Source organism: Sinohyriopsis cumingii, unplaced genomic scaffold, assembly GCF_028554795.1.
Source record: "Sinohyriopsis cumingii isolate HCF-2022 unplaced genomic scaffold, ASM2855479v2 utg000881l, whole genome shotgun sequence".
NCBI classification, from domain to species: domain Eukaryota; kingdom Metazoa; phylum Mollusca; class Bivalvia; order Unionida; family Unionidae; genus Sinohyriopsis; species Sinohyriopsis cumingii.
Genome location: NW_028315939.1, coordinates 1,289,263 through 1,312,134, shown reverse-complemented (window position 1 = coordinate 1,312,134; position 22,872 = coordinate 1,289,263). Strand labels below are relative to the sequence as shown.

Below are 22,872 nucleotides of genomic sequence, written 5' to 3'. Positions count from 1 at the left end.
AGGAGTATTTTCCTTCCAGCTTAGAGGCACAACCACATAATGAATGCAGTAACAGCATACCTTTGGGAGGGAATGAGTTGAAAAACCATGACAATTGATATTCAGGAAATATATGAATTCAGTATATTTGATTACAAATAGTCTTGACTGTACCCAGCATACCTAAGAAATTAAGTTTGAGTAGGGTAGATTTTTAGGTAGTGTGTCAGTTTGCAATACAATTATTTATTTATAATAAAATTGGTTCATATTGCACATCAGCAGTCTCTATGTTCATTACACAGAACCAGATGGTCAAATGCTAGAGGTTCCTTTGCACATCAGCAATCCCAGTGTTCACTCCAACCAGTCCCCATGATCATTTCACAGAACTAGAATACACAAATGTTTGTGTTTTCTTTGCACATATGCAATCCTCATATTCAGTCCACAGAACTGGTATGGACAAGTTTTAGTGGTTCCTTTGCACATCTGCAATTTCCATGTGTATTCATCAGAAGTGGTATGAGCAAGTGTTAGTGGTTCCTTTGCACATCTGCAATTTCCATGTTATTGGCATGTATTAGTGGTTCCTTTGTACATCTACAATTTCCATGTTTATTCATCAGAAGTGGTATGAGCAAGTTTTAGTGGTTCCTTTGTACATCTACAATTTCCATGTTATTGGCATGTATTAGTGGTTCCTTTTTACATCTACAATTTCCATGTTATTGGGATGTATTAGTGGTTCCTTTGTACATCTACAATTTCCATGTTTATTCATCAGAAGTGGTATGAGCAAGTGTTAGTGGTTCCTTTGCACATTTGCAGTCCACAAAACCAGTATGGGTAAGTGCATATGTTTATTTGTTTTATTTTTGTGTATATCTCCAATCCTCATGTTCAGTCCACAAAACCAGTGTGGGTAAGTGTTAGTGGTTTATTTGAAATCTTGTTCATTATAATTCAAGATTTTCTTGACTCATTCAGCCATACTCTGACTCTACAGTGAGCATGAATCCACTAAACAGGTTGAACATTTCTTTCTTTCTTGTTTTTCTCGCTGAAATATATGATATAATATATAATAAAGTCCATCAACACTATTTGTGCACAGGAGGTAAGTGTACTTGTCTGGTATGTATTTTAGATCGGTAGAAATGTCTGCTTGAAGAAGTAGACAGTGCATTGATCATTACGTACAAAATGATCATTACATACACAGTGAGTGAGTTAGTGTCACGGTTTGACACCAGTAAACTGATTTACATTATTACATATACATATATTATGGTTTTGGCCCTAAACAAAAACATAAACATGAAATTTTTTAATTTATAGGTTGTAAATTGTATTAATAATACTGACTAGTCTGTTCAACAAAGAATTGACCTTTTTTCAGTAAGTCTCATTTTGAAGATTATAATCAGTTGTTCACATCTTTACTAGTCTGTTGCTCAGCATGGATATCTTGCAGTAATCCCGGTCTTATTGAATTATTTGAAAGCTTTTCGTGCTCTTAGTTTATACCAATAATTTCATGTCGAAAAAGTTTCTGTATAGTTTCAAAATGTGAAGTTCTGTTCAGCAATAAAGGCAAGTCGAATTATGGTTTAATGAAAAAGTAAAAAGGCCCATTTGATCACACATGTACATGTCTGTTTTTTTTAAAAATACAGTCCCAGATTGAAGATGCCATCCTGCAGACTCAGAATGAGAAAATAACAAAGCTGTACCACGAGTGTGATATTGTGGAGGAGGAGATTGACAAAGCTGTTCAACCAATCATAGAGTCCTGCACAAAGGATGCCATTCTGGTAAGAAGTTTTCATGCTTCTTAAAATTTTGCTGTTGTATTATCCCTGGCATTGGCATCTGCACAGATAAAAGCATATATTCATAGGTACAGCATCACTAGTTCTTGACCATTCTTTTCTAGGCAATAGTTTGCAGTTGGTTTTTTAGCACCTACCTCCAGGGGAGGAGGCTAAGTAGATAACATTGTGCATATATGTACATAGGTTGTACATACTTGGTAAACTTTAGTTCCTTTATTTTGGCACCCTATGTAAATACTGTTTTACCTTGAATGATGAAACTCGGTGAAGGGACGCATCTTGACAAGTGAAGTACATCATCATTGTGACAGGATGAAGCCAGGTTTGATTGAATCAAGTGAAGACAGTTAACACAAATGCTTGAAGAAGATGTTTATTAATGCAAATTTATGATGAATGAATTTTTGTGACACTAACCCATGCCCTTGCTTCCACCTCTCAAAAACTATACTATAACAGCTAAAAACCAAAGTTCAACAACAGTTGTTACAAAATGGTTAGAAAAAGGGCCGTCATTTTATTGTCAAGATGATTTTAGTCTGTATTTATTTTTTACAATGGTTACTAGTGTAGCGGTGAGATACATAATCATTGACTGCATACTGGTTGTAAGTTTAGTTAGACAACTAAAATCATGAAAATTTTATTTCTGTGTCAATGGTACCATTACTCTGTGTATTCATATCACCACTGAACAGATCTTGAAGGCTTTATGTGAACATGTTGTATTGACTGAATTATCCAATTTCTTATAATACTGAAAAATTAAGACTTACTTTCTAATTTCACTGGCTAAAGTGTCAATCTACCAGTCTGCCCATCTGTCGGTAGTCAAAATAGTTTGCACGGTATAACTCTAGTTTTACTCAAACTACATGTCTCCCTTTCCCATGGATAGAGGCAGAAGTTTGCTGACTTTTGGTTTGATTTGTCCAACATTACTGGAGCTTAAAGGGTTATTTCTTTTGCATGACAAGCCAAAGTTCTTCAGCCAGATTTTCATCTGATTTCATTGGTAAAGTGCACTTGGACATGGGTGGCTCCATATTAATTCAACAGTTTCTTAAGGTTTTTGGGTCAAGTTTTTCATTTACATATATTTCCTAAACCCTTGATAAGTTTTTATCATAATTAGCTTGAATCATGATGAAGCTAAGGCAGTTCATTCTATGGCTTGATGTTGATCCTTTTAACAAAGTTTTTGGTTGACATTTTTAGCTCACCTGTCTGTATTGCTAAGTGAACTTACGATATGGCACTGTGTCCATTCTGCATCTTGAATCATGTGCTGTGCATCCATCTGCCTTCAGCTATTGTTTGTTACCTTGCTGGAGTCAATATTTCTGATCTGATTTCAATCAAACTTGGAATATGGGTTTATATCATCAAAGTTTGCGAAGTTCAGTAATAAGCAAGGCATATGCTTATTAATGAGTTGGCCTTGCATATTATTAGTTAACCTTGTTGCCACTTTGAAGGCCATATTTTGACCTGATTTTGGTCAGACTTGTATTATGTGCTAATATAATTAAGATCCACGCATACTAATGATGCTATCTTGCATCTGATAGACTGTGCTTATTACCATTCTGGAGACCATGTTTCTGATCCAATTTTTATTAGACTTGGATTATTTGCTTATATGGTTAAGATCTCCTATGAGTTTGCCTGTGAGTGAGATCCATGCATACTAATTAGGTGGTCTTGTATCAGACTGGCTAAGCTTATTACCCCACTGAAGGCCATATCATCTCAACTGATTTAAATCTAACTTGGAAAATATGCTTTTATCATTAAGCTCTCAGATGAGTTCAGTAATGAGCAAGATCCACACCTGCTAATTAGGTGATCTTCCATTTGATTGACTAAGTTTGTTATCCCTCAAGGCTCCACATTTCTGATCTCATTTTGATCAAACTTGAAATATTGGCTTAAATCATCTAGACCTTGAATGGGTTCATTAATGGGTGAGATGCATGCACATTAATGAGATAATCTTGTGTCTGAGTGTCTGAGCTTATTACCATTGAGAAGTCATATTTTTTATCTGATTTTTGTCAAACTTATGATTTAGGCTATTTTAATGAGATGCCTTATATTTGATTGGCAGAACTTGTTCTCGTCACCTCTTTAACTCTAGGGACAATATTTCTCATATATTTTTATTAGCAAAATCATTGATGACTTCAGTTACGAGCAGGCAAGAGACAGTGTATATAAATTATGCCATTATCTTTGGAACAAATCTTTGTCAGGATATGTCTTTGTCAGGATCTAGTAAAATAAGCAAAATGAACCTGATGTAAAGTTTTGGGAGATTGAATGCCTTCATTATCTTCTTAGAATTCTACATAATTTTATTTATTGAAAAAGTCAGCGGTTAAATTATATAAACTGGTGAGCAATATCAGGCCTACTTGGATCTCTTGCTTTATTTGCTAATATTTCTTACACACCTTGATAGGTTCTCATCATACGTGGCAGGAATAATTATGACAATATGACATTCATTTCTGTAATGTGTTAGCTTGCCCATGTTACCTTGAGGACAGGGACACAGAGAAAATTTGCATTAATGTTTTATATTGCGTGCCATTGACTGGTGCCCTTTTTCTAAGGTCAGAGTCATAACAAGGGAATTTGTAATTTCTGACTTTAATCCTGGTACAGAGTATAATTTTTGAACCACTGAAGATATTTTAATGAAACTTTGCTCAAATATATATCATGACTATGGCATGGAAATGTAATTATGTGACTTTTATTCTTGTGTAGTGTATACCTTTTGAACCACAATAGCTTCCACCTACCCCCTTGCAGTTTATACCTCCCTACTGATTTTATAAATGAAAAGCATCAAGAATATAAATAATGCACAAAACTTATTTATTTTCTTCATTGATTTATAATTTGCTAACTCTATTACCACCAAGTGGTCCATAACATTGTCTCCTTCTTGTTCTGAACCTAACAGAACACTAATATGATGTCCATATTTGTATGCGTTGATATAGTTTATAGGAGTTCCATAAACTCTAGATAATTCCGAAGATTTTTATAATGTTGAGATGAAGGGCATCTTTTTCTGTTTTTATTTAAAATCTTTTTTGGGAAATGTTTGATTGGACATTGCATACATTTGATGCAGATGAAAGTGTTTATCTTCTTTGTATGTATAGGCTTTGCATCCACCCCTTCACTAAAAATTGACTTTTCCAACAACAGGAAAATAACAGTGAGCAGTCTCCTTGTTTGCATTGAAAACTTCTGTTTGGTTTGAAATGGGAAGTAGATGACAATGTTAGGGACTGCTTGGTGACAATTAAATTAGAAACTGCAAATCAATGAATTAAATTAATAGGATTTGTGCATTTTTATAATGCTTGATGCTGTTTGTTTTTAAAGTTGGTGGGGGTTGCACAAGCTGCTTGGGGGAGGGGAAGTGTGGAAACTATAAAGATATTTTATTGAAAGTTTAGCCAATTATATATCATGTCTAGATTGTGTGTTTCATACTACAGCCTTGCTCCCAGCCTCAAAATTAAGAGTGCAGCAATGAAAAATGTAACTATTTGGTTTATGAAATGTAATTATTTGGCTTTTAAACTGTAATTATTTGGCTTATATCCATGTCCTGAATCTTGAACCACTGAAACTAATTTAATGAAACTATGATGAAGTATATAGTGTGTGTAGATGGTGTGTTCTGTACTATAACCACACCCTAGCTAAGGTCATGGCAAGAGAAAATACATAACAAAAATTAATGACACAGTCCACATACTTTAGACATTTACTGATACATTTTATGTCTGTGAGACACTTATCGAAATACTATGTGAATGAAAAATGGCAATCTGACACAAGGATGTTGCTAGGTAAGGTTAGTCTGGTTCTGAGATATTAAGTTGCTTCACTTTTATTTGCTAAGTGGAGCTGTTATATATGCAAATGAAGAAGAGTCAAATGTGCATCACTGATTTAATGGTTTGAAGTCAGCAAGATAATTGTGCAGTTTGCCCCAGTGATGATGGTAACAGTGCAGATTCCAAACAAATGATAGTCATTGATCATGAACCATTTAGCATTGATTCTGCTGAGTGTCAGGCGAAATCTGGTGAGAAAAAAATATAAATGATAATAAAACAGGCATGGATGCACATTTGTTACTCACAAGCAAGGAAAACCTTTAACAATATTCCGAACAAGAAAGCAGGCCCCAGCTGGCTAAGGTACTTGTCTTTACAGATCATTCACTAATGTTGCCTTTGTGTGTGTGTGTGATTTTGATTTTTAATGTAGCTTTAACAAATTTTCAGTCATAATGCTACGATGTCTGCAGTGTGGCAATTTATAGTGATGTCTAGCACTGGGGCATCATGCCGTAGACATGTAGTATCATGTCCCACCCAGTCTCATCCTGACGCCAGTCCTAACACTAACCTCTTAATACTGAGTGCCTAGTGAGGCAGCTGTTATTACAATTTTTTATAAGTCTTTGGTATGACTTGGCTGGGGTTCAAACCGATAACCTCCTGCATCGGATGTGCTCTAACCACTATGCCACTGGAGCGGTTGACACCTGTCAGTGTGGGTTTGAGTATTGGCTCAGCCAGCATGGGTATGTGAGAAGGCTTGCAAGTAGCTTCTTGTGGGTCGGTGGTTTTTCCTGAGTTCTTTCACCATCAAAAATACTGGCCACCATGTACAGCCTATCATGTGCTGAAAAATGGCATTATACCAGAAAATCTAAGAGAAAGTCAAACAAGGAAGGATACAAACAATATATGTAGTCATGTAAAGTTTTGTAAATTCAATGCTTTCTTTTGTGTGATTTTGTTGGGTCTTGCTTTTACCCCATTTGGTAATTGCCTTTGACAAAAACTTGGTGAAAGTTGAAAGCATTGAGGGAGCTTAAAAAAAAATGTTTTGCACTAGCCATTGTCAATTTTATGCAAACACACACACCAACAGACACAGACACACACACACACACACACAGAGGTGAACAGAATATCTGCATTAACATGGGTTTTCTCCAGGGTGTTTAAATTGCTTCAGCAAGCAAGGAGAGAGCACAGAACTTTGAAGTTTTAGTCACCCAAAAACATGGCCAAGAATTAAAAGCTTAAATAAAACAATCTTTACATAAAATGGAGTACACTATATAAAAAACAAAGACAATAAATAAAAATGATGGATATAAACTCATACCCTATTGCAGTTTGAATCAATTCACCAGAGATTAATTAATTATTCAATTTACCAATAATGCCATACATTTTCATGACATCAACTCAAGCAAAAATTGCAGTTTATATTCTTACCAATATTTATGATATTAGAGTGATTTCAATAATATGTACATGAGTCTTCAGGTTTTCTGGGAAATAAATGGGTACATTATAGAACGATTTAATGATGAATACATGTATGAAGAAAGGGCTGTATCGTTGGACAGAGTTATATTAACAAGAGCTGAGTGCCATAATTTGTACTGTGGTATATCACAGTATTTCTGAACATACTGCGGTATGTACCATGGTACACCACATTTATCTTAGGGACCAACAATTTAATGTTCTACTGCAGGGGCCTGACATTTTTAAAATAAATTCCATGTCAATAAAGGGAAAAAAATATCTTGCTTTAATTTATAGCAAAATAACACAATATTATATCAATTGTAGCATTCAAAGCATAATAAAAATATACTATGAATGCATAAGTCATGCAATCCTACCCACTCTCTTGCATGCATGTAAAAGTGTGCACGCACACGCACACACACACACACACACACACAGAGAAAAGCTTAATTGCTACATTTTTATTGAAGAAAATAAAAAAAATTAAATGTAAAGTTAGAAATGGATAATACTAATAACTGTAACATCAGCAATTCTGTAACAGAAAAGCTACACATTTTCTGGTAGATCATTGAGGAAGTATATTAATAATAAAATCTCTTAATGTTTCTCAAGCATAAAATTTTAATGACAAGATGTCCAAATGAAATCACATTAAAAACTTCTGATTTAAGATGTTAGTTTGTGCCAAAAGTTTAAATGAATCGGACAATAAATAAGTGTCAGCTTAATAAATGCTCATGCTTCATGTTTGAAATGGTCCAAGTTTGACTATGCTTCATGCTTGAAATGGTCCAAGTTTGACTATGCTTCATGCTTGAAATGGTCCAAGTTTGACTATGCTTCATGCTTGAAATGGTCCAAGTTTGACTGCTTCATGCTTTAAATGGTCCAAGTTTGACTATGCTTCATGCTTGAAATGGTCCAAGTTTGACTATGCTTCATGCTTGAAATGGTCCAAGTTTGACTATGTTTCATGTTTGAAATGGTCCAAGTTTGACTATGTTTCATGTTTGAAATGGTCCAAGTTTGACTATGTTTCATGCTTGAAATGGTCCAAGTTTGACTATGCTTCATGCTTGAAATGGTCCAAGTTTGACTATGTTTCATGCCATGGAGTATCGTGGCTGTAGTACATCCATGTTGAATGGGATTTGCCTTGTTTTATGTATGGATTTTTTTTCATGTTTGACTGCAATTACACCATCACAGAAAAACAGTTTTGTTATGAATGGTTGTACAGAATGGTCTGTGGTGTTTCAGTTGCACTGAAATCTATGCAATCAATGTGCCTGTAAAATTCATCTCCTTGGCTTAAAAGACTCCATGCTGCAATCAAAACTCCCTGACATGTACATTATAAGCTTCTTGACCATTGGCGTATAAAATGTATGCAATCAAAGCTCTTTGACCTATAAAACTCATGCAAAGTTCATTGGTCTATAAAATTAATGTGATCAAAGCTTTGTCTATAAAATTCATAAAGTCAGAGCTTCCTGGCCAACATGACCCAGGTGTGTGTTATGAGTAGTGCATGAGTGAGTGTGTGATTTGATCAGTGCATGAAGTGCATGAAGGTGATGATAACATCGAGCATGATGGCACCTATTAAAAGCCCTAGGCACTCATCGTATTGTCTATGGACAAACAACAGCTTATTCATTGTGTCTATGCCTATGGTGTCAATTTTGGGGTCAAAGAGTATGGTTACTGTGGCTGAGAGAAGGCAAAATTGTTTCTGCACAATAACTTAAATTTTGCATCACATGCCTGAGTAAATGTTAGGTTCTTGACTTGCACCTGGAATAAGGTAAAAGCTTATCGATCTTGGGACAACATGTCAGAGGTCAAGATAACTGACAGAAAAATAAAAAATGTTTTCTGCGTAAAAATTTCAGTTCAGGACGATGTTCTTTTACCAGAGGTTGTGGGTGGTTTGCAGTTTGGGTAAGAAAGAAGCCTATTATTTTGGGTGAAAAAGTTGAAATGCATGGCCACTGTGACCTTAAAATGTTTTTTGCCTAATGACTTTAGTTTTAGACCTTGGACCTTTGCCAAACTTTGTGGAAGGCTTACACTTATAGTATGGTTGCATGAGCACATACCTTGACCAAAGGCCAAGGTCATGAAGACATGTTGATGCAGTGATCTCCTGAGTCAACTGTACCTTATCAGAGCAGTCCTATTACACACAATGTAGGCATATAATCTACCATTCTCTGTTATTCCTAAGCAAATAATATAAAGGGGATATGACATCATCCATCCATCATACTTTGGTTAAGTTTATCTTAATGTCATTTTCTGGGGCACTGCTGGGCACAAAGTCATGAAACTTCGCTGTGTTGATGCATCTTGATGAGTACAACAACATTCCCAAGTATAAAATCACTGTGACTTATATTTCAAACATCAGTTACTGGCTTTTTTTTGTTGTAAGTTTCTTGGGCATTGTGGCCAGAGTCACACAACTTTCATATCAAAATTCAGTTAACGTGATATTTTTTCATTCCCCATTGATTTTGATTATTAGCAGGGTTATGCAGAATGCTGTGTTGTATATGGATGTGGTTTAACATGTACAACAAGGTTATAGAAAAAAATTAAGTTACTGTGACCTCTATTTTCTCTCCACAATGACTGTTTAGTTTTGCATTTAGATCAGAGTCTTAAATATTGCAAGCTGCAGGTCATGCATCCTTTGGTGTTGATGTTAGTGAGTGCAGCACCATCCCTTTAAAAGTAGGTCACTGTGGTGGGGCAGTCATGTTTCAAGAACACAGTTCCAGTAACTTTAAATGTTGCATTCAGTTTGTGGATTATATATAACTGTGAAATACTTTATTGCAAAACTCACACATAAAAATGTTGAAGCAGTCTGCAACATGGTCATTGCACTAGGTAAAACATCATTTTATCTCCCTTCAAGCATGGTGTAGTATCCTGTTCAGGCACGATATGTCAGCATTTTAAAAAAAATGAAAATGATGAACTATTAACTGCAGCCTTGATAGTTTCAGCATGTTCTGAATTTTGTTTTTCTCTAATTGCTGTTTTGGCATAAAAAAAAATGAAAATGAATTTCAGATTTCTAGTATTTTAGAAACTTTACATTCTAATTCTCCGAGTCAGTTTTATGCCCAATTCATATTCTTTGGAAGGTAGGTAGGTAGGTAGGCAGGCATGCATACATGTACATCCTATACGTCATAAATTTTTGTTCTTACTGAATAAACTTTGATGGACATTGTAGATTAAAACCAAATAAATTTAGGGTTTAATGTACAGAAGGCCTAGATCATGTTTGATTTTCACCATTTCACTTAGTTTGACTTTCATGTTTGTTATTGCATCCTGAACCAAGTTTTTATCATGAGCATGGTAATGCACATCATCTAGACACATTTCTAGTGTATATAAAATGCACATAAAGTTTGTGGCGTAATATTTTTTAACATCTTTGTGAAATTTTTTTGAATTTTATGCCTAATAATTTTTGTCTTATAATATTTCAGTTAGACACATTGCCTTTTAAGTCTGTCCCATCATGCCAACCAAAAATATAATCTTTTTAAAATGTTCTACCGAATTTTCTAAAGTAATCTATTTGACTTTGTGGAGAATTAGTAGGGAGATGATCTGTTACGGTGTAATTAACAGTACCTCATTTTGATCCTTAACTTATGGCTTGTCATCAGATTTTTTCACAGTAATTTTTATCAGTATTTCACAGTCTTCTACAGGAAATTGAGAATGGTTCATATTCAGGAATAAATTCAAATACAAGTTTTTTGTAGGCATGAAGAGAATTTAGTGATTTATTCGCGTCAAATATGAGAGTGCAGAAATAAATTCTGGCAGAATTTACCATTTTGACTATTATATGTCTCAGTCCACTGTAACTAAAATACAAATAGCCAAATTCATGACTATATTTTTGTTAAGATATTTAGTATGTAACTTTTCAAACCAGATTGTAAAGAAGGGTCACATATTAGCCATTATACCATGTGAAACTAATCATATTTCAGGCATGAAATAAGAATCATGTGAGCTCGTCAGTATTCATATAAAAAAATTTTTTTAAGGGTAAATGAATAACCAGGAAATTAAAATGTACCATGAATGATTTTGTTCGTGCTGGGGGCAAAGTCACAGGAAGTTAAGTAGATAAATATTCATGCAGATTGTTGAATTAGAAAATATATACAACAGCTGAAGGCCATTTATCAGTTGACTATCAGCTGTTTTGAAAACCATGAAAGTTATACTTAGAGGTAAAACAATTGAATATTCCTCAAATGAAAATGTTCGGAAGAACAAAATATCAAGACCATATTAGTCTCTTCACTTGGGAACCATCATAAACTATCCAGTTACAAAACTGATTCCTTAAAACAACAGCTTAAAGGTATTTGAAATGAAAAGATCTGGGTTGTTATAATGAGATAAAAATCTAGATGGCAAAAGGCAAGAAAAAAGTGGATATTTTTGTAACTTGGAAAAAAACATTCAGAAACCTAAATTTCAAAATTGTAGACCTTAAGTTTTGTTTATAGACTGATCCTTCTGTACATCCCCATTTTTTGCACATAGTCTGCAAAAAGCCAGGTTTGCTTTAACAATTATGGCATCATCATTGATGTTGACTGCATGGAACAGTGTTGCTGAGGCAGGTGAACTTGTCCTTTGCTGCAAAGGTGTGGCCATTTACATGTACTATGAAGGTAGGCTCTATGTAAGGCTTTCCTGGTGTGGGTCAGAGCATCACCTTTGTCTTCTTGATAATGATTGTGAGCCTGAAATTTAACAAGCTGAAGAGAAATGGTCCATTCTGTGTTGCATGTCAGACTCAAATCTGGCATTCAGGGAACATTCATCAGCAAAAAGGAGATCACGCACGGTCACTTCCTGTAACTTAGTCTCTTCCTTTAGTCTCCTTAGATTAAAGAGCCTGCCATCAGTCCAGTATCTAATGTTAATCCCAGTATCAGTACAGTATCAGTTAATCTGATTAAAATCAGATCTGAACTGTCCTACATTAAGATCAGACAGCCGACTGCTTAGGATTCATGATCTGGTTACCACTGTTATTACTATAATTGCTAATTTTATCAGCCAATCAGATCAAGTCTTAGATCTTTGCATTTGGGAGACTGAACAGTGTGGCTGAAGAGCATCAGTGTGGGTTGAATGATTTTATTCACTTTCAGATTTCTGAAAGCTCTTTCTCCATTGCTTATTTCAAAGGTCACCAGAATAAGACCTCTATGTGGTCTCTGTTAGGTTTTCACGTAGAATAGTACATGATTTCATAGTTAATGAATGGAAGATATATGTAATGGTATTACTATTATGTACCGTAGTAGCATTCTCCTATTCATGATCTTATTTTTTACTTCCTCCCTGTTATTACCAGTTCGCTATTAATTGATTTGACTTTGTGATCCCCTTAGCAGTCATTGTTATAGTTCCTTTGCACTGGACACTATGTACAAAACCTAAACTGTGCTGTATTTTTTCTTTTGTTATGTGCTTTACTGAATAAATAAAAATAACAATCCCCAAATTGTTTAACCTTTATTTTTAAATAAACCCCATGAATTATTAGGGTTATGAAGTCTTGTGTGATATGATTAGAGTAAACCAAACATTTTGCCACAGACTTCTGGTCCATATGCTGAAGTTAAGGATACTTTAAAAGATGCATGAAATTACAACCAGTGCAACTGCCTCGCTTGGTGCTCAGCATTAAGAGGTTAGTGTTAGGACTGGTCGGCCTGGTGTCAGGATAATGTGACTGGGTGGGACATCATGCCACATGTCTGTGGCATGATTCCCCAGTGCTAGTGCTAGACATCACCATAAACTGTCACACTGCAGATGTCATAGCAGTATGACTTAAAAATTGTTAAAGCAACATTAAAACTCCAAAGCACACACACAGACACACAGACACACACACACACACACACACACAGTGTTGATCTTAAATTGTTGATGCATTATTCAGTGGGAGATAATATTGTGCACACTACCAGTATACATTATTGAGTATTGTAGTTATTTCCTAGAAGCATGTTAATATATACAATATAAAACATTCCTTTGCCTAATTATCATTTCCATAATTTACAATGGCATCATTTGAATTTGTATGATTGACAGTAAATTGAAACAAACTGCCTCTGGTCTTAACAAGCATAAATTTAAATATATAATTTCCTTTAAAAAATAATTAAGCATGAGAGTAATCACATAGTGGGTGGAAAGTAACAAGAATGACAGTTTGGAAGCATTAACCTTTTAAAAGAATTAATTATATGTGCTGTGTTTTGGATATCTGCCCAACAGTACTATTTTTCAATCACATTTTGCTAAGCCCTTACTGTTTGTTGTGAGGGCACCCTTATTGGTCCTGTTAATTCATCCATGTTTTATTCATATGAATTGATTCAATTTTCATGCTGTCAGAATTAAAATTTTTTACGTCCTCATGGCTTGCAGTAATGCATTTTGATTTTGTATTTGGATGGTTTGATAGTACTGAACCCTTTTAGCAATATAAATGAACCCAGACAGAATTAAAACATTTGTATTTACTTCTTGTAAAGTGAGAATAGGGATGCAACATTTACATGTGTTAAGGCTTAGTTTGGTTTACTGCCCATAAATGTTTGTAAAATCATTAACTGTAAATGAACATTTATGTAATTATTTCATTCTAATGCTTTATTAATGTTCTATAGCCATAGTAATATTTTATATTTTATAATTAATGGGGAATTCTTTAAATGCAATGTTTCAGTCTCCCTCAGATATTTTTGATAATTAGCAAGATCTATGCATATTAATGAGGTGATCTTGATTTTAATTGGCTCATCTTGTGATCACTCAAGAAGCCGTATGTGTGATCTGCTTATGATCAAACTGACATATGAGGTTATATTATTAAGATCTTGGTTGCATTTGATAAAGTGAGATCCACTCAGTAATGAGTTTGTTGTTGTCTTGAGTTTAATACCATTTCCCATTGCAACGTATGCTATACATGGCAGCCAAAATAACTGGTTGAGGAAGAATCTGGGAAAACCTCAGTAAGAACCACTGATCCACAGGCAGCTACTGGCAGATTTCTCACATACCCGCATTGGCCAAACCATACATTTAAACACACAGAGACATAGGTGAGATAGTAGTGACCGGTAAGGGCGAGTTTTTTACTTGGCCACCTGGTGCTCCAATATTATTGAGGTGATCTTGCATCTGATTGGCAGAACTGGTTACCACTCTGGAGACCAGATTTCTGTTGCGATTTTGATCAAACTTGTGCATATATCATCATGATCTTGGGTAAGTTCAGTATGAGTGGGAACTGCTTTAGCTCAGTTGTCAGAATGTTGGACTCCTAGTGCAAGGGTCATGGGCTTGATACCTGCTCAAGTCATCATGGGTTGTCTGCCATAGTGTGTCCTTGTGAAAGGTACTAAACTCCATGTTTTAAATATGATACAGTGAATATTGTTTTACAAGTGTCACTAAAATTACACTCAAAACAATCGATACTGAGTGACATTCATGCATTTTTAGGAGGAAATCTTGCCTGATTGGCTGTGCCATTTTTTTTATCTGAATTTGATCAAACTTGGAAATATGAGCTTATATCATCAATATAGTGGATGAAAAAGAAAATGAGCAAGAGCCATGCATATTATTGTGAAGTTGATCTTGCATCTGATTGGCTAACTCTAGAGGTCATATTTCTGATCCTATTTTGATCAAACCTGGACTGTGTATAAAGATCTTGGACTCATTCAGTAATTTGCAAGATGCACATATTATGATAAAGTGATCTTGCATCTGATTAGCTAAACTTATTTTCTGCAAGCCATAACTTGGATCCAGTTTTGATTAAACCTGGAATTTGGTTTTGTATCTTAAAAGTTTTGGATGGGTTCAATAATGAGCAAGGCCTTCACAGTGAGGTGGTCCTGCATCAGATCTCAGACAATTCAGTTAGGAGCATGAGACTGCATATTAATAATGCCTTAATTTTTTTTAAAAATCTGTTATAATTAAATATTTTAATTCAGCATGATACAAAATGCAGGAGATAGTATATGTAAGTTGTGTTTCTACAACAATACACAAGTCTGTTTAATAAAATAATCAACCGGTCATTTATCTAACCAAGGTGACTGATTGGGCCTCATGTATGTATTAATGAAAATGGTGAATGGTAGAAAATCATGTACAACAATGAAGTGAAAATTTTCTTTTTGTCTGTGACTTGTTACATTAATCGGTTCATTTGCACCAAATCTTCAATTATTTCCAATGGTCTAGAACAGGATAACTTCACCCCTGGGGGCTGCCTAAATCTTTGAAGGGTTCCGTCTCATACAGCTTCTTGCCCAAGCAAGTTATTAACTTTTGTGAGATTGTACGTAAAAACTCTTTAGGACAAGGGACTTAATGAATTTTATGAGATTGTACATAAAAACTCACAAGGTCATGGTATCACTGCTATCTCACCTCTGTCCATGTGGGTTCATATCTTGGACTTGGCCAGTATGTAAGAAAGCTTGTCATTAGCTTCCCTTGGGTTGGTGGTTCTTACTAGTGTTTTCCCAGTTTCTTCCTCCACCAGTTATACTGGCCGCCATGTATAGCCTGTCATGCACTGAGAAATGGCGTTAAATCCAGAAACAAAAACATGTTTTAAAGTCTTTACGAGTCTGAGACAGTAGGATACATCACACGCAAATGCAGGTGAGACTCTGTTCCAAGAAACACTTGCTGACTGAATGTTGGCTAAAATTATTCAGGCTGATACAATCAGCTGGTAATAAATATTCCACTCTAAATATCTAATACTTTTAAACCTTTTTTAAAATTCCTCCCTTAAGATGGAGCTGTTATGTTGTTCTTCCATCTGTCTGTTCCCTGTTTTACTTTCATACTTTAACTTGAGTTCTCAACCATCTACCATTGTCAGATTTTGTATGTACATATAACTTGTATTGGGGCAAGGAAGAATCCTTTCAAATGCAGGCTTGAAATGTTAGAGGTCAAGGTCATAGTGACTGAAATAAGGAAAACTTCCATGCATTAACTTGACTTCAACACAAGATACTTGGACCCAATTTCATAATTGTCTTGCATTTGAGATAAGTAAGACACTTATTGATTTGAAGGTCAAAAGGTCAAAGTTCAAGGTCACTGTCTACAAACAAATTGGTTTCCACACAATATTTTGTATCACCTACCTTGACCAAACTTTAAGGATGGCTTGCATTTGAAACATGGAAGAATGAAAGAAGAAATTGATTTCTACAAAACTACTTAAAGTTCTGGACCACCTGCCCTGAAAAAACGTATATGGCTTGCATATGAAACAAGGACAGTATCTGTTCGATTTTAGGGTCAAAAGGTACTATGCCTAGGTCATTTTAACTACAAAATTGGTTTTGTACTATAACCTTGTTACTGGAGAGCAAATTCCTTGGCCGAACTTTTTGACATCTTTCAATTAAGGTAAGAGAAAGAAACCTATAGATTTTGTAATCTAAACATAAGAGGTCAGGATCATTGCTTGATTAATAAGAAAATAATGGTTTACTATCACAGAAAGTTTAGCTTATGACTGAATAACTTGACCAGAGAGTTCAGTGTCACAGAGACCCATTGGTCAGTATTTGTCCAAAGTTGACCATGCACTATTGATGCCTATGTAGGGACTAATACAGAAATCTATTAAAAATGGGATGGGTAATTAAACATGGGGCAGTTATTTCCTGTGCTATTCATCATACTCTTGCTAAAATTTTATTTAGAAACTATAAATGGATTTCAGTAATATTGGAATGCATGATTACATGCTTACAGATCAGGAAGTCCATGTATTAAAGTAACACAAGGTCACAAGTCAGTGCGGTGGCCGAGTGGTCTAAAGCGCTCTTCGTTACAGATCACTGCCATCTCACCTCTGTCTGCGGCGGTTCGAGTCAAAGATTCAGCCAATGTGGGCATGTGAGAAAGCTTGCCAGTAGCTTCTCGTGGGTCGGTGGTTCTTTCCGGGGTTTTCCGGGTTCTTCCTCCACCATTAATACTGGCCGCCATGTATAGCCTATCGTGCTGAAAAATGGCGTTAAACCCCACAACAACAACAACAACAACAAGTCAGTGCGACTTCATCATGCCCTTAATGTCTTCATAATGATAAGATATGGATAATATTAAAGTCATGTCTATTACTTCAAATAAAGGTCGGCTTGGGTTGGCATACTCTGTGTGTCCTTTGAAATGGCACTTATCTCTCCTTTCCATTGCATCATGTAAGCAATATTATGTTAAAAGTTTCGTTAAAACCAAGAAACAATGACTGTTCACATGGGCATTTTGAAGAAGTTAATGTACTTACTTCTTTAATAGTATTCCATAGAAGTAGATATGATCAACAATATTATTTAACCTTGTATGCTTATGAATTTCTAATGATGAATTAACTTTTTATATCCCATTTTGCAATGGTAGTAACAGCTACCTTGCTTGGCGCTCAGTATTAAAAGGTTAGTGTTAGGACTGGTTGGCCTGGTGTCAGAATAATGTGACTGGGTGGGGACATCATGCTACATGTCTGCTGCATGATACCCAGTGCTAGATGTCACTATAAACTGTCACACTGCAGCCATTGTGGTGATATGACTAAAAAATTGTTAAAGCTACGTTAAAAGTCCTAATCACAGACACACACACACACATCCCATTTTGCCCCACTCCACCCTCTGCCAGTCACAATTATGGCAGAAAACTTGTTCTTCCACTTTCACGGGTCAGTGTTACAAATAATTGTAGCCGTGTATGAGGCACAAATACATATTTGCTTGCCTGACTCTTGAGAAGTCAGTTTTCTAAATCCTGGACTTCATTTTCAAGTTGCATGAGAATTTTGTTCTCAGAATAGGGGCATGCAAAACAATCAGTGATGTTTGGCAACCTTGACTACTATATTGACTTGTGTATATAGTATATTCAGCTGTAAACAGCATAGTTCCTGCATAATGTACTGGAGTACTATGCTTTTCATTTGTGTACCTGTGATTCAAGCACACGGCATAGAGCTTAGTTTGATGATCATTCTTAAATATGTTAAATCCAGCTTTTACCTCCTTTGGACTGAAAAAAATATCTTGCTGAAAGATTGACAAATTAGAATTGTTTAATTAAATGTAACCTTTGTTTAGGGGGATAATTTCAACTGATAATAAACTACATGGTAACTCATTTATATATAATAAAATGATTTAATGTATCTTTTTATGTAAATCTATTTTGTTTTCAACTTTTTGTCCATGATTTGTAGATTTTAAGGGTCATATATAAACAACATATTACATAGCGAACCTTTTCCCATGATTGTAGAAAAATACATTAAGATAATATTTGTGAACATGATTACTTGAGTTCAGGAAATTGGTTTTCCTCTTGAAAATTATATGGTTTACATGATTTCTGCCTTTTTGGTTTCTGTAATTTAAGCAACAGACTTCACTTTATTTATGAATTTGATGGAAAATTCCATTGAAAAATGACCCACGTCAAGTCATCTTATTGTATCTTGTTTTTTTTATAAGGTTGTTTACATCAAAATTATTTATTCCCTTCCTAATATCAGTATTTTGTGGAATAAATTTTAGCTATGTTCAGTTATAATTTGTGAGGAATTATTTTTTCAAATTTTTCATTGGAATTACAAAGTGCTCATTAACTTTTGGACTAAAACAATATTTTGGGATTATTGAGGACTCATTCATAGACATTCTGGATTATATCATTGTCTTACATCAAGACTGGTATTACCAGTATATCAAAAGTATTCAAGGCTATAAGTACATCAGCACGTTCAAGAGTGGAATTCATTCAGAACATTCTATACTTTTGGACTTAGTGGAATTCATTCAGAACATTCTATACTTTTGGACTTGTGATAGAACTTTTTGGATTGTTTGGGTCATAATACAACATACTGTAAGTTCTTTTTAAATTTTCATTATTTAACTTAGATAATTAAATTATTTTTTGAAATTTACGAAGCATGTTGGTTTTGATTTTTCTGTTACTTAGTTTAAGGCCATTGAGCCATAACAATTTGGATCATAAATTTTAAATATGCATTTTATGTTTGAAGCGGAGGTTGTCCATCATTTTGTTTTACCCAGTTACATGTCATCCATTATCATGTAATATTAAGTCACATGATTTAATTATAACCTTATTAGAGCCCTTACACCGAGCTAGATTCATTTTGAAAAAAAGTGTTAGATTTTTAGAATTGACCATTCTTATTCCTAGAATTTTGTGTAATGTAATACTAATGTTAACATTTAGACTTTGTGTTGTCACTACTTTTTTTCTGTTACAGAATGGGAAAAGCTGGATATTCCAGAAAGCCATCACAGACCAGCATCGCACACTAGTAGCTCAATATCTCCTGAAAAGGTTGGATGTAAATTTGCTTCTTAGAATCAAGATACCTTTCCCCCAATTTGTGAAAATTGTATCACCATTTACCACATACGTTTACAGTATCTGGTGATCGGCTTAAAAACTGGCTCTGCTGTCATTAACATTTTATATTTTAAGTAATTAGCTCAGATTTTTAAAACTCAGTATACATGTAATTACATTAATATGATAGGCTCTTTGTAACTAAATAGGTTACTGTTTTTGAGATTTTCAGTTCAGAAATGTAATGGGGTCTAAATTGGGTCAAGATCTTATTCAGATTTAGATGATCTCTAGAAACATGGCTTAGGCATCTTACATATAGATCGATGGATTTACCTTGTAACCATTTTATTGCTCACAACTTTATTGTTCTTTTAGTTATTAGGCAAAAAATTGTGTTTCCTATTTCACTGGTTTAAATGTTAAGTCAGATAGTGATTAGTTTGTACTAAGCACTTCAAGTACTTGGCTAAACCAGTTCAGTTAGATGCACAAATCAATTTCAGAATAATTTTTTTTTACCCTGTGGAGAAGAAAAAAGTACTAGGATTCGCTCCAAGAAACAGGGATGGTCGGCCAGCCAGAAACACACATTTTTTCCCCAGTAAAGATGCCAAATGCCTATATGCTCCATGTACCAATATTTCATAGAAAAGCAATTGCATTTTCACTATGCTAGAATATGTTATGTATGCTGACCTGACCTCTGCAAGTGATTTTTTTTTTAGACGACCCTACAGATAATGCAAGTCTTTTGATACTGCATAATTTTACAAAATTAAAGAGCTATTGGACATCAGCACAAAAATATTAGCTTAGTAATACGCTTATTATAGAGTTCCATCAATGGCTATTTTAGGAAAAGATTGCTATGATGTGACTGACCATGTTTCTGTAACGATGTAAATAGAAGTATTCAATTACAATTTTGTACGGGGCCCCGAGTGGCCGAGTGGTCTAAAGCGCTCACCGTTACGGATCACTGCCATCTCACCTCTGTCTGTGTGAGTTCGAGTCTCAGCTCGGCTAACGTTGGTACGTGAGAAAGATTGCCAGTAGCTTCTCGTGGGTTGGTGGTTCTTCCCGGGGTTTTCCAGGGTTCTTCCTCCACCAATTATACTGGCCGCCATGTATAGCCTATCTTGTGCTGAAAAATGGCGTTAAACCCTAGAACAACAACAACAACAACAACAATTTTGTACAGTTAAAGCAAAATAAAGAAAATTGCAGAGGAGATTAAAATGCATGAAAAATAAGTCATATGTGTAGAAGCTTGGAGAAGTTTGGATGAACTGGACAAAATGGTCATAAAACAAAGACAGAGATGGACATAGCAGAAACTTGCTGTACATTATTCTAAGATAACCAGACGTTAGGATGTGTGAAAGGTTGAAAGTGAGTCTGGAGATGCATTGTTCAACAGAGCTTATGGTTATGAAAAAATACATTAACAAGTGTGTACCATTGATCCATAACAGCAGAATAACGTGCAAATAAATATAAGACTAGTAAAAGGTGTAGTCATTGCTGAATCATCAGTAGCAGTAGCAAGCTGGAGATCATTTAGTTGAACCATTCGGGTGATATGATTTTGTCAGATAAGAATGGTGAAGGGTAACTATAATGTGGGTCAGTGATGTCTCTTTGATTTATAATATTAATCTCTGTACATTTAAAATTTGGACAGAAAATGAAGCATTGAAAAGATTATCATGCAGAATTTGGGAGCCCTCCCCACCATTGAAAGACAGGTTGTTGCCTGGATTAGCAGTTATTATTATTGTAGTAGAAAGATTTGCATCACTGAGAGATGCACAAATGGGAGTGGATGGTTGTATTACATCTTTTCCTATTGTGGTTTTAATATACTCATATCTGTCAACAATACCGACCCATATATGTTGTCCCCTACTGCATCAGTAGATCAGAGTCCATCCAGTTCTGTAAAATCATAAATGAATGCTGATCTGCAGGTGCATTATAAGGCACCAAGTTCACACTACAGTATTTGCATTACAGTGCACTTTGTATTCTGGCAGATACATTATATGTACAGGATGTTATCTAAAATAAAGACATAATTGAAACGTGATCATGTGTTAAATTAAACCTTAATAGTGGCTTGAAATAGCTAATAATATTAATTGATAAGGATATTATTATACTGAATCAAAGAAGCACATTTTTTATGAGATCTGACTTTGACATGGAATTTTGTCGGATAATCAAACTTAGATTTATTTCTGTCATTTTGTTTCAGAATAACATCCAGTGAAGCCAGCTTTGAGTTGAGATTGCATCTTATTTACCTGATAAATGATCTACTTCACCACTGGTTAGTATTATGGTAGCATTTTCATGCTGTTTATGAATATGTTCAGACTGAATCCATGCTAAGTGCTAGGTTTTCACATACAAGATCTGCACTCCCTTTTTCTTTTCTTTTCTCTTTGTTTAGTCATAAAATGATGTTAAAAACAACTGATTAATTGTTCATGGTTGGTTGTTGTCTTTACAACACTTAAAACAGATTGAGGCAGCTGATCCAGATAGGCCTTTGGGGAGGGGTGCAGCAAACTTGTGACCTTTCGATTATGAACTCAGTGATCTTCCAAATCCACCATTGGTCCCACAAAACCAGTGCTTAGATAACTATCACTTGTGTTCTTGGAAATCAATGCACCCAATGTACCTTTCTATCTGGTGTGAATTCAGCAACTACAAATTTTTTGTCATTCTTGTCGATTGGACCAATTCTTAGCTCACCTCTGTGAAGAAGAGGAGACTTGTTTTACCATCTGTATTGTCATCCACACATTTAAAGCAAATGCATATGTACAGCCTTAGTGTATCTCAACCATTCTTTCTTCCTAAGTCTTGGACACCAGTTTGGAGAAAGTTTCACATTAGCTACTACCCCTCTTCCCTAGATATGGTTAAGTGGGCTTCATACTAGCTACTATACCCTTCCCCATATAGAGTTAAGGGGGCACCACATGAGCTACTAACCCCTCCCCCAGATAGGGTTAAGGGGGCTTCACATCAGCTACTTGCCCCTCCCCCAGATAAGATTAAGGGGAGGGCTTCACATCATCTGCTAACCCCATTCCCCAGGTAGGGTAAAACTTTGTACATACATGAGCATTACTTGTAGAGTCTTAAGTTTGGTTAAGTTT

General features: G+C 35.2%; 1 protein-coding gene across 3 annotated transcripts in view; it reads left to right on the top strand.

Moving 5' to 3' along the window:
* The window catches only part of LOC149773129 (calcium homeostasis endoplasmic reticulum protein-like), a 174,502-nt gene that overhangs the window by 68,816 nt on the left and 82,814 nt on the right, over positions 1–22,872 (top strand). For all 3 annotated transcript variants that reach the window (XM_089946784.1, XM_089946783.1, XM_089946782.1), the window contains 3 exons: positions 1,659–1,796; positions 19,611–19,687; positions 21,957–22,031. In XM_089946784.1, the coding sequence (XP_089802910.1) occupies positions 1,659–1,796; positions 19,611–19,687; positions 21,957–22,031 (290 nt within the window). The remainder of the gene's footprint in view (positions 1–1,658; positions 1,797–19,610; positions 19,688–21,956; positions 22,032–22,872) is intronic.